The sequence below is a fragment of the Typopeltis vanoorti genome, chromosome 5 (genome assembly GCF_054136105.1).
Source record: "Typopeltis vanoorti isolate ZY-2024b chromosome 5, IOZ_Tvanoo_1.0, whole genome shotgun sequence".
In the NCBI taxonomy this organism is placed as follows: Eukaryota; Metazoa; Arthropoda; class Arachnida; order Uropygi; family Thelyphonidae; genus Typopeltis; species Typopeltis vanoorti.
This window is the reverse complement of record NC_143553.1, coordinates 28,341,741-28,360,130: the sequence shown is the minus strand read 5'-3', so window position 1 is coordinate 28,360,130 and position 18,390 is coordinate 28,341,741. Positions and strand designations below refer to the sequence as shown.

Here is an 18,390-nt window from a genome sequence, read left to right as displayed (position 1 = left end):
ATCAGTACAGGGCAAATTAAACAATAACTGTTATATTCACAAAGCGCCACCTAAGTAGCTAAGGTTAAATTTAATTTATTTAATTATTCAATTATAAATATGTATATATGTATACAATTATATGTTAGGAAAGATTTGCTGCTTTATAAAGTACTATCTCCCACAAGGGGGAAAGACGTAGACCATCGGATCTGTTTAGGTTAGGGGAGTGAAATAATGTTTCACATGTTTCTTTGTATAGCCGTTCCATTAGGAACCGACTTTGTGAATGACTTTTGTCTTGTTCCACTTAACTTTATGTCTAGTGTTGACGGCATGTTCTGCAATTCCAGACTGTTCGGGTACTGGATGTACTGAAGGTACTGGATGTACGACTGGTGTTCTTTTAACCAGACCTAAGCATATTGTTTTTCCGAAATATGATAATCCACATGAGCAGGGAATCTGGTATACACCTCGATAGCTGAAATGTGGGAGCTTGTCCTTTGGAGACATTAGGAATGTGGAGATTTTTCTGATGGGTCGAAAAGCCACACAGATATTTAGTGGTTTTAGTCCTAATGTCTCCAAAGGACAAGCTCCTACATCTCAGCTATCCAGATGTCTACCAGATTCCCTGCTCATGTGGATTATCATATTCGGACAAACAGGAAGATCTGCTCAGGTCCGGTTAGAAGAACACCAGTCGTACAACCAGTACCTTGAACCCGAACAGTCTGGAATTGCAGAACATGCCATCAACACCAGACATAAAGTTAAGTGGAACAAGACAAAAGTCAATCACAAAGTCGGTTCCTAATGGAACGGCTATACAAAGAAACACGTGAAACATTACTTCACTCCCCTAACCTAACAGATCCAAATAATAATTGAATAATTAAATAATTATTTAATAATTAAATAACTAAATAATTAAATTTAAAATTAAAAAAAATAAAATAAATAATAATAATAATTAAATAAATTTAGGAAATTTAACCTTAGCTACTTAGGTGGCGCTTTGTGAATATAACAGTTATTGTTTAATTAGCCTTGTACCTGTACTGATGATGCCTGTGATACTCAGGTGAAAATTCTACGAATAAAGAATAATTTACGTGAGTTAATTCTGTTATTATAATAGTTAGCAATATGTCTACTCACGGTATTTCCTTACTGAAACTTGTACTACGTACTTGAACTACATGCTTTAGCTTACGCTAGTAGTCACCGATACGTTTATAGTTATACTATATTCGACATGAAACTCTTTGATTCCGATCTTTGAGTTTCTTATTCGGTTTTAAAACAATGTGGGATTTAATATCCCCTTAATTTAAATGATGTTTTACATTGCCGAAATGAAGCCTATTAGCTCTTTATTTTAAATAAATAACCACTTACAATATTTCATGTGGCAGTGAGGTGGAATCTAACAAAACTAATTACATAATGGCGTATTGTTACAGACCTGGTGGATCGGTTGGTAGTGATGACGAAATGCATCGCCAAATAGAAAAGATGAGCACGAAAAGAGTAATTATCCAAATATTGATTGGATAGCAGTAGAATCTCATGAGAAGAATGAACACGAATTTATTGAGCTGTTGCGAGACAACTTCCTCATGCAGCATGTGACAGAAGGAACTCGAGGGCAAAGACTGTTAGATTTGATTATAGTGTCAGAGGGCGTTTCAGTTAAAAACGTAACTATTCTGCCTCCAGTTGGCGACAGTGACCATGCAGTACTCACTTGGGAAGTGAGTAAGTTTATGAATGTTTCATTCAGAAAAGGGTACATGCTGAACAACAAAGCAGGAAATTATGACCAACTGAGGAGTATGCTGAGTTCAGTGGAATGGAATCGGTTGCTGGATGGAAAGAATATCGAGATTGCATGGGAAGCATATAAACAGCACTTGAAAGATGCAATATCAGAATGTGTCCCAAGAGTTCGAAGAATAAATAGAATAGGAATCAAATGGATGTGTAATCTTATTAACCAAGAGATTCATAAGAAAAGGATGAAGTGGAAGGAATACCATGCGCATAAAGATGACGTCTGTTATGAGCGTTATAATTAGCAAGCTACAATAGTCACAACTGTTGTATGGAAAGCAACGTCTGAGTAAGAAAAGAAACTGGCTCTGCATGCTAAGACAACCCACAAGAATTCTATCAATATGCTGCAAGTCAAAGAAGGAATGAATATGAAAGAATAACGCTTCTAAATACTGATGGCGTGAGGGTTACAGATACAGAAGAGACTGTTCAGTTAATGATGCCCATTTTTGTTAAAAGCTATCAACCTGGTGTAGGCAACATTGAGCTCACTGTTACCTTTTCACTAGATGAAGAAATGCAGGTGTATGAGGACAAGGTATTAGAACTGTTGCACAAACTGAATTCAGCAATAGGGACTGATGGGTTATCAGCATGTGTGCTAAAAATGTGTTCAGCTGAACTGGCCATTCCTTTGACCATGCTGTTTAATATGAGTCTCAGAACAGTGAAGATTCTGCAGGAATGGAAGCATATTGGAAGGAATGTATGGTAATTCCATTGCACGGGGGTGGTGCAAAGACCGACGTATCCAACTATCGACCGATTATTATCTCAGGAGTGGTGGTGAAAATTGTGGAAAAATTGGTTAGGACTCACATTCAGAAATGGGTTGATAGTGAAGCTCTACTTTGCAATGAACAACATGAGTTTACTAAAGGAAGGTCATGTTTTAGTAACTTGCTCATATTCTATAACAATGTTACCATTGAACTAGACAAGGGAAATGGATACACCTTGACACTTTTGGACTTTACTAAGGCTTTTGACAGAATACAGCATGATAGACTGTTGCATAAATTGGAGAAAATCGGACTAGGTTATAGAATATTAGCAGGATAAGAGGATGGCTGACTGACAGATATCAAAAAGTGGTATAAGAGGGGATGTGGGTCTGCAAGATTTAAGGTAACTAGTGGTGTACCATAATGATCAGTCCTGGGTCGACTGTTATTCGATTTGTACATTAATGATATTGGGAAGGATTTGACGAGTGACATACAGTTAATTGATGCAAAGATAGGTAGGGTAATCAGGAATGCTGCTGATATGCAATACTTGCAGAAAGATTTGAATAGACTGGAATTGTGGACATGGGAAAATGGGTGTCAGTTCAATGTCAGTAAATGTAAAGTCATTCACTTCGGTGTGATTAGATATCCAATGTCGTATTATATTGGTGGGATTAGACTAGAAGAAACTGATGAGGCTAGTGATCTTGGGGTGTTAATAGATAGGAAGTTGAAGTTCAAGGGTCATATGGCAAAGATTGCAAATACAACTCAAAAGATAATTGCAATGCTGAAACGAACGTTCATATGTAAAGATAAGGATGTTATTTTGCCTCTTTACAAGGCCTTGATAAGACCTCGGTTGGACTATTGTGCACAGGTTTGGTCTCCTGGTGTCTGTCATGATTCTGATATACTGGAGAGAGTACAAAGGAGAGTGTTAAAAATGATATCAGGATTGTGGAATACTGAGTATGAAGACAGATTGAGAATTTGTAGACTGCAGACACTAGCAGACAGGAGAAAGAGGGGAGATATGATTGAGACTTACAAACTTCTGAAAGGGTCATACATGATTTCAATTGAATAAATTGTTCAATTTATGGAGGGTGGGGAAAGGACAAGAGGGCATCATTGGAAGCTGAGAATGAATGCTGCTAAGAAGTGGGTGAAGGCTAGATTTTTCTCTGATAGGGTGCATAATTAGAATGGATTGCCATTGGATGTTGTGAGTGCAAGCAGTGTGAGTGTGGCCTCCCTCACACTCCATGAGTCTCTGACTCCCTGGAGGTCTTCTCTCTTAATAATAATGACAATTTTTTTTAAGTTAAGGGGATAATAAATCCCTCATTATTTTAAAGCCAAATAAGAAACTCGAAGATCGAAATCTAAGAGTTTCATACCAAAGAACGTTCGGCGAGTCCAGCGTAAATCAACACCTGGTAGTACAACACTAGGGCAACTTGGAGCAAAGGTGGAGCAAGTTTTGATCACTGTCCTTAATATTTTCTCAAAATGTAAAATGCAGCTCCTAGGAGATGTATTACTATTTTACATTATGAGGGAAGGTCACTACCCAGACCGGTTTCGACCTTTATTGAGGTCTCATCAGTGAGTATGAGAAAATATTAAGGACAGTGATCGAAACTTGCTCCACCTTTGCTCCGAGTTGCCCTAGTGTTGTACTACCAGGTATTGACTTACGCATGGACTCGCTGAACGTTCTTCGGCATGAAACTCTTAGATTTCGATCTTCGAGTTTCTTATTCGGCTTTAAAATAATGAGGGATTTATTATCCCCTTAACTTAATTTACGTGGCCAAAAAAAAAAATAGCCTCTTGGCTCTTTATTGTGATAACTTTTTTTTCATCCAGAGTAAGGCTAGGGTAAACACGATTACCAAAATATTTATATTTATTTTACTTTTGTGTAATGTCATGTAGCTTGTGTCCTGTGCATATACAGAGGTTGAAATGTTGAGTTTTATTTTCATAATTATAAATAATTACTCCAACATGTGTGTTTTTGTCTCCATAAATTCTTCACAATGAACACTGATGACTGTGTAACCGTGTAACCTTAGAAGAAATTAAATGATATTTGTTTAGCAGCATGGCAATTAGACACAATGTGTATAGCCTTGGTTCTATGATTTTTTTTAAAAAAATATATGTATATACGTATGTATGTCAACCCTGCACACGAGAGAGAGAGAGAGAGAAAGGAAATGTATTTATGTGTTTCTTGAAGAGCTGGAGGTTGTAAGTGTTCAGAAAATCAGTAAAGACTTCCAAAGGACAAGATATATGAAATAAAGAAAGAGTGGAGCAGTGCCCATGGAAATATTTATAGAAAATATGGGAAAGAAATTGGAGGATATCAGTGAGAGAGTGTGTGTGGGGGCATCTATTAAGTGAATAGCCTTCTTTTAAATGCATTCAAGTATTCTGAAGTTTTTGGTGACAGCAATATTATAAGGTTGGGAAGATTTGAGATCAGCTGCCAAAGAGGAAGCTGGCAGAATGGAAAGCTATGATAAAAGACTAAAATACCTTGAAAAATATCAAAACCAACCACATGAGATATTTCAAACTTTTCAATGGGCTGTATCCAAAGGTGGGTAAGGTTAGTGAGGATGAGAATGGCATACTAGTGATCACTAATTAACTTATGGGTATCTAGGCAGGAGATCAAAAGTGAGAGATCTCTCTCTCTCTCACTTTTGATAGCATTCACTAACTAACCAAGATCAGAGTGAGGTAAGGTTTTTCATCCAAAAAAGAAGATTGGATTATGTTTTGGTAGCATTAAAATTCACTAAATTATCTTCAACTCACTTGGGAATTTCTAGAAGATTGATGTTTAAGGCACTGGCCATAAAAGATCTTGAAGCTTGAGTCATCTGAGTACAAGGTTTTGCGAATGATAAAGAGGAATGGAGTGTACTGTCATCAGCAAAGCTACAAGTAGGACTGAATGTTAGTGAGTGAAGATTGTTGATATATATATATATATATATATATATATATATATATATATATATATAGGAGAAAGAGTGCAGGTAAAAAAGCACAGAACAATGGGGAACTCTGGTTTAATGGAAAAATAAGATGAGAGGGAACCATCCAGTGGTATACAATGAATGACCAAAGGGGAAGCTGGCAACATGGAAAGGCTATGATGACAGACTACAATACCTCGAAAAATATCAAAACCAACCACATGCGATATTTCAAACTTTTCAATGGGCTGTATCCAAGGGTGGGTAAGGTTAGTGAGGATGAGAATGGCATACTAGTGATCACTAGTATCTGATCACTAATATTAATTAGTGATCACTAGTATCTGATCACTAATATTAATTAGTGATCACATATCTAGGTAGGATGATGGCTGTTGATAACTCCATCACATTTCAGAATAATGAGGTGAAGCAATGGGATAATAGTTTTATAACTGACTTTTATCTCCTGTTTTAAAAACAGGACAACAGAAGCTTGTGTCCATGCTTTTGTATAAATCCAAGATGAGTAGGACAGTTTGTAAAGAAGATACAGAATGGATGTTAATTCTGAAGCAGAAACTGGAGGGATATCATCTGGACTGAAGACATTAGTATCACAGCTACTGAGTACTTTTCTAATGTCCTTCTGTCAAAAGATCACAGGAGGCACGCTGATAGCATGTTGTGGAATAGCAAGCAGAGATTTGCCATGATTGCCTAAACAAGAGTTGAAAGAGAAGATTGATGCCAAGAAGTATGCCTTGTCTTTATGAGAATGCTTCATCAGGATGAAAAAGTTGGAAACATGGTAGGACAGATGTTTTGTCCAACAGCCTTGGCAAGGGACTAGGAGACCTGATTGCCATTTCAGCAAGAGGCAAGTTTGTTTGTCTGGCCTTTACAAAGCCCATGTTACATTTTTTGATCCCCTCCTCCCCTGCCACTTCTTACTAGCTGTTGTGTAATCTGGTATGTTCCACTGAATTTTTGTCTCATCTTCGGCAGATTTGTTGGAAAACCAAGGCTTAGATAAAATCAGATATTTTGAGTGTAATGGGAAATAAAGACATTCATTACAGCAAAAATAATTCCAGTTAACAGATTAGAGCAAGTGCTTGAATTAGGAGAGTGGAGCAGGTCATGGAAAATTTCGGAGGAACTCAAGTGGCCGCTCCTGGTATTTCTAAATACCAAACCAAACAACCATCTTATGGTATTCCTCTTTTCCCTTTGTGAATGGATTACTAGCTGCTACCTTTCCAGTCGTTCTTTCTAGATCATGGTGGATGTTTTCTTTCATTGGATTTTAGCTTACTTTTCTTTCAAATGGTGAATGACCACCAGAATAGATAAAAACACCTAATATTTTTTTAAAAGTACATGAAAATCTCGCTTAACAGGAATTCGATATGTGCGATATACGAAAAAGAGAAATCCCAAAGGTAATCCCAAATGGCACCATAATTATACCATAGGATACAAGGTTGAGGTTGGCTGGGAGAAGGACAAACAATAAAAAAAGAAAAGTGGAGAAGGTTATGGTCAGAGCTGGCAATGGGGAAAGTTAACGTCAATGGTGTATTTGGAAGGGAGAGCTGGTTAAGAAAAGATCTGAGAGGGGGAGGGGAGAATGATGAGATCATTATCTGGACTTCTGGTGAGAAGATTAACAATTTATGTTAACTTTCCTTTCTCCCACAAACAATTTAGCTTCTCTTCTAAATGGGTCCATGCAATCAGAGAAGGATGTCAGTGTGAATTATGGATATTGATATCTCTAAGATTGGGTGATTGGTTGGGTAATTTAAGACAGTATGAGAACAACACTCTCAGAGATAGATAATCAAAGAAACAAAAGTTTCCCAAATCTTGGGAAGTTTAGCACAACCATATTTATTAAGATTGGGCAGCTTTTCCAAATCTGCTGCTGATTCTAAGAAAAGTCCTTCAATATTTGTCACAGTTTGAACATAAAATAATTTGCAAGAACAAGAATGTTTAAAACATCTGGAACAGAGAGGGGAGAAAGTTGATCCTTAGGAGAGCAGATAAAGGCAGCCAGCTTCAGATGAGATTTGAAAGCAGAGAGATTATATTTCTTTACAGTTCTGACTATATTTTCTAGGATACTCTGGATATAGAGAATGTAATAACATTACTGTAGTTGGCACGTTGAGAGGGGATGTGGGAAGATGGGAGGAACAACCAATTTCTTAATCTTTTCTGACATTGCAACCAGGATAGGAAGATCTGGAAAATGAAGCAGAGTTCAGCCAAGGGAAGCCTATGTAGAAGAGAGGTTGGCAGCTCTGTTGTCAAGGGTTTCATAACACCATATTGTTGGGATGGGGGAGAGTTTGTGTATACATCTATCTGTGTGGGTGGGTTTTCTATACACTGAGAAAGAAAGGATGTCATTGGGAAGAAACATGATTAGAGTATGTAGAAAAGGCAGACTATTTTCTTTTTCTATGGTGAACTGGATTCGATGGTACTGGCTAGTGAGGTGGAGGAGGAGGGAGTCTAATGTGTCTAAGCTATGCAGCCAAATGGAGAACACGACATCAATATATCTTAGAAAGATAGAAGTTATTAATATTTATGGATATTTTGTCAAGGGTTTGATAAGGCATTAAGGAATTACTCACTCAATTTATTTAAGGCATTAATGATATTTTAAAGACATAGGTAAATGAAAAATATGGAAGGAATAATTTGGATGTATCTTTGTAGGATGCTCAAGGTTGTCTTCTTTTGGAGCAGCATCAGGCAGAAAACAATAAAAAATTTATATAACTGAACTGAAAAATATGCCTGAATGGGGGGGGGATGCAGAAAATCAAGATATGTGAATTATTCGACTGAGTGTTGTCTTTAGAGCTCATGGTTGCCCACGAGCTCCAAAGCTCCTTTTCTGCATTTCAATTGCATTTATTAAATTTATCATTTTAGATCCCACTCCTCTCCAGTTCTTCTTGTTCCTCTTGTCTATCCTTCCTAAAAATACTGTAACCTGTAGAAAGTTTTTTAACTTGGGTATATTATGTATTCAAGATATCAAGTAATTTTATATAAACTTGGTTTTTAATCCTATTTCCCAGGTAAGCAAACAGACAAGTGAGTCAAGTTTGGGCCTGCACGTAGTGCAAGTCTGAGGCAACTCGTGGTAAAGGTGGATTAAGCTCTGATCACTTTCCTTAGTTTTCCTTTTTCAGGAAAATGCAGTCTCAGCACTTTCCTCAGACTGGCACTACGTGCAGGCACAAACTTGACTCACTTGTCTGTTTGCTTACTTGGGACATAGGATTAAAAAACAAGTTTATATAAAATTACTTGGTATCTTGAATACTGTACCCTTTTACTCTCAATACCAGTTAGTAGATCTTCCTGGAAAATTTGAAATGGTAACACAGTCACCAATTGTGTGTTTTATAAATGAATCTCTGTACCATATAATATTACATGAGACTTTTAGGGAGTACAGGATGCATTAAGGGAGGCTATGACAGCTGGTTTGGACATTATATAGGCTCACTACTTCAAGAGACAAACTATTCCATTCTTAACTGCGAACAAACTTCACTTCCATGGATGTCCTTGTGTTCTCTCTCTCTCTCTCCACCTTCCATATAATGAAAAATTTCATTAGATGATATCTTATAACACCTATTCAGAAGTTTGCATATTTCTATCATACTTTCTCCTGTTAACAAGTTCATAGTCAACACCCTCGCAATCTGTCCTCATAAATAAATTCCACAGTCCTGACATAATCTTTTTAATTCTTCTTTGCACCCTTTCCACAGTTTCTATATCCTATTGGAACCCAGGAGACCAAATCTGCATATAGTAGTCCAGATGTAGTCTTATCAAGGCCTTTGTAAAGAAGCAAAATGACTTCCTTATCTTTACATGTCAAGGTTTACATCGACATCGCAATTATCCTCTGACTTGTATTTGCAATTTTTACTATGACCTCTGAACTTCAAATTCCTATCCATCCTTGCACCAAAATCCCTAGTCTCATCGGTGGGGTGCTTCTCAGTATAAGCACTTCTTTTCCAGATTGGGGCACAGTATTCTGCTGCAGAGAATGTGACCTTATGATTTCTGCCCCCCACAACCCCAGGTTGTTCCAGCAAGCCTTGAAATGATATAATTTCTCTAATTTTGCTGGACAGGTTGGTAATGTGCATAGGTTAAGCTTCTGTCCAGGCTCACTCCAAGATATTTCTGGTGAGGCTCATATTCTACCATCTTGCTGCAGAAAGAGAGGTTGAGTAAAAATGCAGAGCCAAATGTGTCCATTTGACTCTGCATTTTTAGGTGGAATGCTGTGGACAGTTTTTGTTGGATTTGGTTTCAGGTACCACTGCTTGAAGTACTCTTCCAGGATGTTTAGGTCTGTGTTCAAGGTTGTTTCCAGGTTGGCAAAGGAGATAGACTGGTGTAGGATCACTAGGTCATCAGCGTACATGTATTTCCTTGAACTGGTATGTTGGACATGTAGATCTGGAAGAGTACAGGGGCTAACACAGAGCCCTGTGGGAGACCACTGTGGAAGAATCTGGGCCTGCTCTTTTTCCACCAATATGAACCCAGATCTTTCTGGTGGAGAGAATGGATTCAAAAAGCTGGAAAGTTTTTTTGCACCTTATAATATTGCCTAGCTTTAGGAGGATGCCCCTGATCCAGACTGTGTCATAAGCTGATGTTAAGTCAATGAAAGTGATCCAGATTTAAGTTTCTTCTGAAAGCCAGTTTCAATCTGCGCGGTCAGGGCCAGGACCTGGTCACAGCAATTTCTTCACAGCCTGATGCCAGCTTGTTCAATCAGGATTGCTGTTTCGATGAGTGGTGAAATTCTTTTAAGGAGAATTTTTTTCAAAGGGCTTAAAGGTGGAACAAAGCAAGGAGATAGGTCATAGATTCTTGACATTATTTGGATCTTTCCCACATATGCGAATAATGTGATGATAAAAACTCTGCAGAAATTCAACTCAGCTTTCCAACTCAATTGAATTCAATTTTATGCAAGTGGATTTATTTAAATTAAAATAAATTCAGTACAACTCTTCAGGATCCTCTACTTAAACCAAATAACTTCTGTTACAAGTGTGGCATGAAAATCAGCAATATAAAACAAAAACAATGAAAATATTGTAGATAGACACATGGAAAACATGAACTGCATTCTTACTGGAGAAACTAACAAACAAGCAAAAAATATTTGCTATTTGGGCATAATTTTTTAAAGAAGGGATTAAGCAAATGAAAATACAGGTGATTCTCAGTACACCCCACTTATAGGTACCAGATAAATAAGTTGCTATAGATAATAGAATATTAAGACTTGGTATGATTAGGAGCCAGTTGAATCAATTTATATGGAATAAGGAAAAAAAATTAAACATAAACTTAGCTAGCTGTACATGTTTGACTTTATTGGAACATTACTATGGCTATAAGGATTGGATTGCTTGGCAAACATAATGAAAATTTTTAAAAAATATAATAATAATGAAACATAACAAATTATGGATCTCAACTGTTAAGTTAAAAATAACATGTAATTAAAGTCGTTGAACCACAGATGTGAAAATACTGAAGAAAACTGAAATAGTGAAGAGATGGTATCAAGAAAAGTGTGTGTGACCAAGTACTAATCTGTGATATGATCACTTAAACAGAATGATATAGAAAATATTAGTCATACTGGTAGGTAATGCCATATTTACAGAAAAAAAAAACAAAGAAGAACACCCATGTACTGATGCTGTTAACTCTGCATCAAAACATGAAGTGTAAAATCTAAGAATGTTGGAGTGTGAAAAATAACAGATTAATCTATCATTTAATTTTAATTAAAATTAAGATTACTTGTACAGTCAGCTCTCATGGCGTTATAGCAAATTAATATAAAAATCCAAATAAAGTGCCACAGACACAATGCTATTATTAAGGCTATTTCAGAATGCTATTATTAAGGCATTCTGAAATTAAAGCTATGATGGCCTTAATTTCAGAATGAAGTTGCCACAGCAACTTTCATGAACTGATTCTGAGAACAAACACACATAATGACTTAACACTAAAAAATTCACCGACATCCTGTTCAATCTAGCGAGTGAAATAATAAGACAAGTAAACAAGAACTTGCCATAAAAACTTTGGAATAAAATGAATCAATCATATAATAAAAATATAAAGGATGATGTAATTGTTTTGAAAACTATTGTAAAGATATGAAAATACTACTAAAATTATTATTATATAACAGAAATTAACATTTTACTCACACAGCAATATATTTCTGTCCAATGACAAGTTTTTTCATTTCACTGATATCTTCATTTTCGTTATTACTCTGTATAAACTTTGATTTTTTTTTCTGACTGTATATTCCCTCTGGTTCTGACTTTCTTTCTTCATACATTTCTTTTACTTCTGTTTCCTTTTCCTCACTTTTATTTGTGTCCATATTAGACTCACAAAACTGGTTATCAAAATGATTGTTTTCTGAATTCCTTGATATATTTTTTATCTCAGTTTTCTGTTTTTTCTTTGATAATTCTTTTACCACTTCACTTTTTCTTTTTAAATCTTGCTTTGTTCCTCCTTCATTATCATGCTGTTTTAAGACACCTAATATATTATCATTATATATTCTGTGAAGGAGAAAAAATATATATTGTTCATATAAGGATTTTCATTGTGTAAATAATAAATTTAAAAATATGAAAATGTTTAACTGCTTTTACCACAATATATTTCAAAACATAATGGTTTGCTTTTAAATTCATAGATAAAATACAATGAGAAACACACTAAATTGACATGACAAAATAACAACTTTGATTGTCTGGTTTGCATTTATATTTCAATTCACAGTTGTTATGTATCATTGTGTATGTCTTAAAGCATATGATAAACATAATTATTTCCTGATTATATTTGTGAGAGTGTAAAGCATTTGGCCTAATGTTTAGAGTTTGTTGTTTTTAGCATCTCCTTAGCTTCCCAAAACATTCTCCATCTGGAACAGGAGTTCTATCTTCATTCATGATAGTGTGTTAATTTTCTAAACTATATTAAAAGATGTCTGGAGAGAGTTATGGATAATCCTTTTGCACTCAGTGTCCTTCAAGTCATATGACTGTCTTCAATGGATAAGTGGATTTGTCCTAATGTATGGTGTCATGCAGTTATACATAATATTGTATACTAGTCAATATGTTAGAGATATATATGTTGGTTAGGACAAACAAAGTAGCAAGAGTGGCTACTTTGCAAACAAAGTACAAATACTCTGATTTTAATAAAAAGAATCAGGAGTGCTAATAAAAGGCAAACAGATGAGCTACTTAAGGGTTCGTGTCAATTAAGTAGTGTGATATTGACGAATCCCAAATAACAGAGAATGCATCGACTTCAAAAGTTTTAAACTTTGGCTATAAAAGAATAATGGACAAAAATCTGTTATTCTTTTGGACTTTTGTTCATCCAATTTCATCAATACTAATTTCATGACTAAAATTTAATCAAAAACATTCAAACTAGCATGCCATATATATTTAAAATGTAAAATAGTGGCTGCTCGAAGCAAAAGAAACACATACCAACAAGTGAGTTCCCGCTTGAAGCAAAGCATGAAATATGACATCATCTGGCATGAATGTGCTAAAACGACACAATTATGTTGTGACACATTCTGATATTTATGACTCCATTTATTTTTAAAAAATGTTGGTTATGACCTGCTAAAATGATCTAATGACCCACTATTACATGCAGTTTGAAATTTGAAAAATATTGCTTTAAATACACAATTTAAAGGGGAAGGGGGGGGGGGGTACACGTGTAACACACATTCGCCAGTTAGGACACAAGGTGCGCATGTCTGGCTTAAACTATTAGTAAGTGACATTTGGGCAATGTCTGTAAATCATAAATTTTTGACTGCTAAACATGGTGAATATGTAGTTAATTCACACTGAGGTAAGTAAATTCAAAATTTAACCTAAGGTTTTACAAATCAAAGAAAAAATTATGCATTTCTTTTAAGTATTTATTTATTTTTTTTTTATGTCATACCAAATTTTTTGTTCATATTTATTAGTTCAGAATGGAAATCCTGGAACTGATTTATAAATAACTACTCTATCTAGTTTTTTACTGGTTTGAAAGTTTTCACAAATAGTATTCAATATCTATTACTTCATTTTACCGTTTGATAAAAGTAGTAAGATAAAAATGTTGTATCCGCCGAAGTAGACACTTCTAATTCTGGACTATTTGTAATCTACAATCAATTCTGCTGTCTGTTGACATTCTATGTTTTAGAAATTCTATTCTATATTTTCACCATATAAAAACAATTTACATGTATGCAAAAAAAAAACAAAGTTCATATATTTCTGTTTATTGCCTGAATACTATTTTATTAATTATTATTATTATTATTTTTTTATTATTCGTTAATGTCAAATAATGTTTGTTTTGATAGATGTACATTCGATTCAGATTGCTTACTTGTCCTTTCAATGTGATTTGATACTTCACTTTCATTTTGTTTTAAAAATTCACCATAATGCTTGCATTTTTACATGATTAATTATAGATGTGTACTTCCTTTTTTCTGTATCTTCCAGGTATTTTTTTACATGTTTTAATCTTATAAATTTTGAATCTTCACATAAATAATAAAATTTCCAACTATTACTTTTTTATTATTCATGGCTAAAATTATACTATTTTTCAATATTTTAAGACACCATAATATAAACTAGGGGTGCTTAAGGGTAAAAGCTGTATAACTGAGAGGAGACCTCCACATAGCTTTATGTGGAGGTCTCCTCTCAGTTCTCTGCATTCCTTTAAAGGAATGCAGAGAACCGACCAAGGCTTCTGGCCTAATGTCCAATCCTCACCTTCTCGTGGTGCACCCTGTTGGGTATCTACCTGGACACTGAATGAACGAGGATGGGCTGGCAATTTGGGATTTAGCCGATCAAATTGTATTCTTATTGGCTTAAACCAATATACAAAATGATGGTACAACATGACAAAATTTCATGCCGGCTGGGGCGTCGCCCGGGTAAACAAGGCCCCCGTTGTTTTCGCTAGGGAACCTGGGCGAACAGCGAAAAGCCAGCTACTGGAACAAATCTGAAAACACACCCAATTGAACATCACCAGAGTTAAAGATCGGTACTATCAACATAAGAAACCTGAATGGCAAAGAAATGGAGTTAGCTGAGGAATTAGATAAGTACCAGATCGACATAATAGGGGTAACTGAAACAAAAAAAGACAAAAACTGGTGAGATCTTTCTGAGCAATAAATACAAAACGTTATATTCAAGAAATGACAATCAAGGAAAAGAAGGAGTGGCCATTGTATTCAACACAAAATACGTGGCTAATCTGCTTGAATGGCAGGCAGTCTCAAGTAGAGTGATGTAGGCAAATATCAGAATGGGGAATTGGACAATGAGACTTATTTGTGCCTAAGATCCACAGAAGGTTCTACTAAGGCAGAAGTGGAAGAATTCTTTGATGCTTTAGAAAAAGCAACTGACACAATGAAAAAGCAAAAGTTGGTCCTTGTTGGGGATCTAAATAGCAAGTAGGAAATGACTGTCAGACATACAAAAATATTTTGTATGTCTGACATACAAAATTTGGAGAAAAGAGCAAAGCTAATAATAATGGTAAATACCTTTTGGATTTCTACTCAGGATATGGACTGGTTATTACTAACACCATGTTCCAACATAAAAATGTGCACAAATTCACATGGAGAGAAGAGGCAAGGAATAAGAAAAGTCTCATTGACTATGTTATTGTTCATAGTGATGTTTTCTCCCTGGTGCAGGACACCAGAGTGTACAGAGGATTTGAAATTGGAAATGATCACTATTTAGTCTTGAGCAGGATAAAATTGAATATCATATTGAAAAGAATAACATGTAAGAAAGTTTTAAAGCGAATAAAAGTTGAGCAACTCTCAGATGTGAACTGTAGACTAAAATACACAAAGATTATTATAAAAAAAAAAATGAAAGAGTTTGAGAACAAGAACCAAACCTTGGAGATTCAGTGGCAAACTTTGAAGCAACCCCTGATTGATTCAACCAGAGAGGCATGTGGTGAGGTTGTCTGCAAGGATAGAAAAATCAGAACTGCATGGTGGTTAAAGAGGCAGTGAAGGAAAAGAAGAAAGCATATCAAAAGTTCCTGGCAAAAAAGTTTAGCTTGTACTCTTAGAGAATACAGAGATAAATGTAAGAAAGCTAAACACTATGTAAAACTAGCTAAACAAAAGTCATGGGAGGACTTTGGCAAGAACATAAAAAATAAATAACAAGAAGGTGGCAAAATATTCTGGAGTTCTTGAATAAGCTTAGAAATGGAGGAAAGGGTGCTGTGAAAGGAGTTAGAGATGATAAAGGTGACATGCAGTGATAGCACAGTGGTAAAAAACACTCATTAGGCATACAGTCAGGAATACATATCCATACTTGAAGTAGAAAAAGCCATCAAAGGCTTGAAATGTGGAAAGGCAGCAGGAGTAGATGATATTCAACCAGAACAATTTTGGTTTGTGTTCATCCGGTTCCGACCCATCATATGTGTGCAAAGATGACTACATGTGTAAGCCGTTAGAGAAGAATAGAGATCTGCAAGATGTCCAACTGTGTCAGGCAGACAGCAAATAAGACAATATAAAAGAAGAAACAGATAGATTATTATGTCTGTACACGAATGCTAGGAGTATCAGAAACAAAGGGGTAGAGATTGTAGGAATTAGAGAGACCTGGCTATCAGAATCAGACCTACTAACTGGTATCGAGTGTCATGGGTACAGCATTTTTAGAAAGGATAGAGTGGATAGGAGAGGAGGGGGGGGGTTGCTAATGATATTGGATGACTTAAATCCAGTTAGAGTTGAGAGCTATGAATGTAGTAATACTACTAACAATATTCCATGTTGCAATGAGTTTGAAGTCATCTGGTGTGAGGTGGAATGTAACAAGACAAATTACATAGTGGGGTGTTGTTATAGACCTGGTGGTTCGGTTGCTGGTGATGATGAAATGCGTCACCAAATAGAAAAGGTGAGCACAAAAAGAGTAATCATATTGGGAGACTTTAATTATCCAAATATAGATTGGGTAGCAGTAGAACCTCATGAGAAGAATGAAAATGCATTTATTGATCTATTGCCGGACAACTTCATCAAGCAGCATGTGACAGAAGGAACTCGAGGTCAAAGAGTGTTAGATTTGATTATAGTGTCAGAGGGCATTTCAGTTAAAGACATAACTATTCTGCCTCCAGTTGGCGAGAGTGACCATGAGGTACTCACTTGGGAAGTGACTAATTTTATGAATGTTCCATTTAGAAAAGGTTACATGCTGAATTACAAAGCAGGAAATTATGACCAACTGAGGAGTATACTTAGTTCAGTGGAATGGGATTGGTTGCTGGATGGAAAGAATATTGAGAGTGCATGGGAAGCATTTAAACAATACATGATGCGATATCAGAATGTGTACCGAGAGTTCGAAGAATAAATAGAGCAGGAGTCAAATGGATGTGAAATCTTATTAAGCAAGAGATTCATATGAAAAGGACGTTGTGGAAGGAATACCATTTGCATAAAGATGACACCCGTTATGAACATTATAAGCAGCAGGCTAGAATAGTCACAACTGTTGTACAAAAAGCAAAGTCTGATTATGAAAAGAAACTGGCTCTGCGTTCTAAAGACAATCCAAAAGAATTCTATCGATATTCTGCAAGTAAAAGAAAGAATGAATATGAAAGAATAACTTTTCTAAATCCAGATGGCTTGAGGGTTACAGATGCAGAAGAGGTTGTTCAGTTCATGAGTGCTCATTTTGTTAAAAGCTATCAACCAGGTGAACGCAACATTGAGCTCAGTGTTACCTCTTCACTAGATGAAGAAATGCAAGTACATGAGGTCGAGGTATTAGAACTGTTGCACAAACTGAATAAGAATTCAGCAATAGGGTCTGATGGGATATTCAGTGCATGTGCAAAAAGAGTGTTCAGCTGAACTGGCCATTCCTTTGACCAGGATGTAAACATGAGTCTCAGAACAGGGAAGATTCCGCAGGAATGTATGGTAATTCCAATAAACAAGGGTGGTGCAAAAACTGATGTATCGAACTATCGACCAATTAGTATCTCAGGAGTGGTGGTGAAGATTCTGGAAAAATTGGTTAGGGCCCGCATTCAGAAATGTGTTGACAGTGTATATCTACTTTGCAATGAACAACATGGAAGGTTCATTGCAAAGGAAGGTCATGTTTTAGCAACTTGCTCGCATTCTATAACAATGCTACCACTGAACCAGACAAGGGCAATGGATACACTGTGATACTTTTGGATTTTGCTAAGGCTTTTGACAGAATACAGCAGAGACTGCTGCATAAATTGGAGAAAATGGGTTTGAGTTATACAATATTAGCATGGATAAGAGAATGGCTGACTGACAGATCTCAAAAAGTAGTACATAGGGGATCTGAGTCTGCAAAGTTTAATGTAACAAGCAGTGTACCACAAGGATCAGTGCTTGGTCCATTATTATTCAATCTGTACATTAATGATATTGGGAAGGATTTGACAAGTGACATACAGTTATTTGCTGATGATGTAAAGATAGGTAGGGTAATCAGGAATGATGCTGATATGCAGTCTTTGCAGATGATTTGAATAGGCTGGAATTGTGGGTATGGGAAAATGAGTGTCAGTTCAATGTCAGTAAAGTAAAGTCATTCACTTCGGCATGATTAGATATACAA

The 18,390-nt window shown here is 35.9% G+C and overlaps 1 protein-coding gene across 2 annotated transcripts in view; it reads right to left on the bottom strand.

Moving 5' to 3' along the window:
* Positions 1 to 18,390, bottom strand: part of Rrp5 (Ribosomal RNA Processing 5) — a 681,802-nt gene that overhangs the window by 207,281 nt on the left and 456,131 nt on the right. For both annotated transcript variants that reach the window (XM_090392300.1, XM_090392301.1), the window contains exon 25: positions 11,857 to 12,225. In XM_090392300.1, coding sequence (XP_090248426.1) covers positions 11,857 to 12,225 — 369 coding nt within the window. The remainder of the gene's footprint in view (positions 1 to 11,856; positions 12,226 to 18,390) is intronic.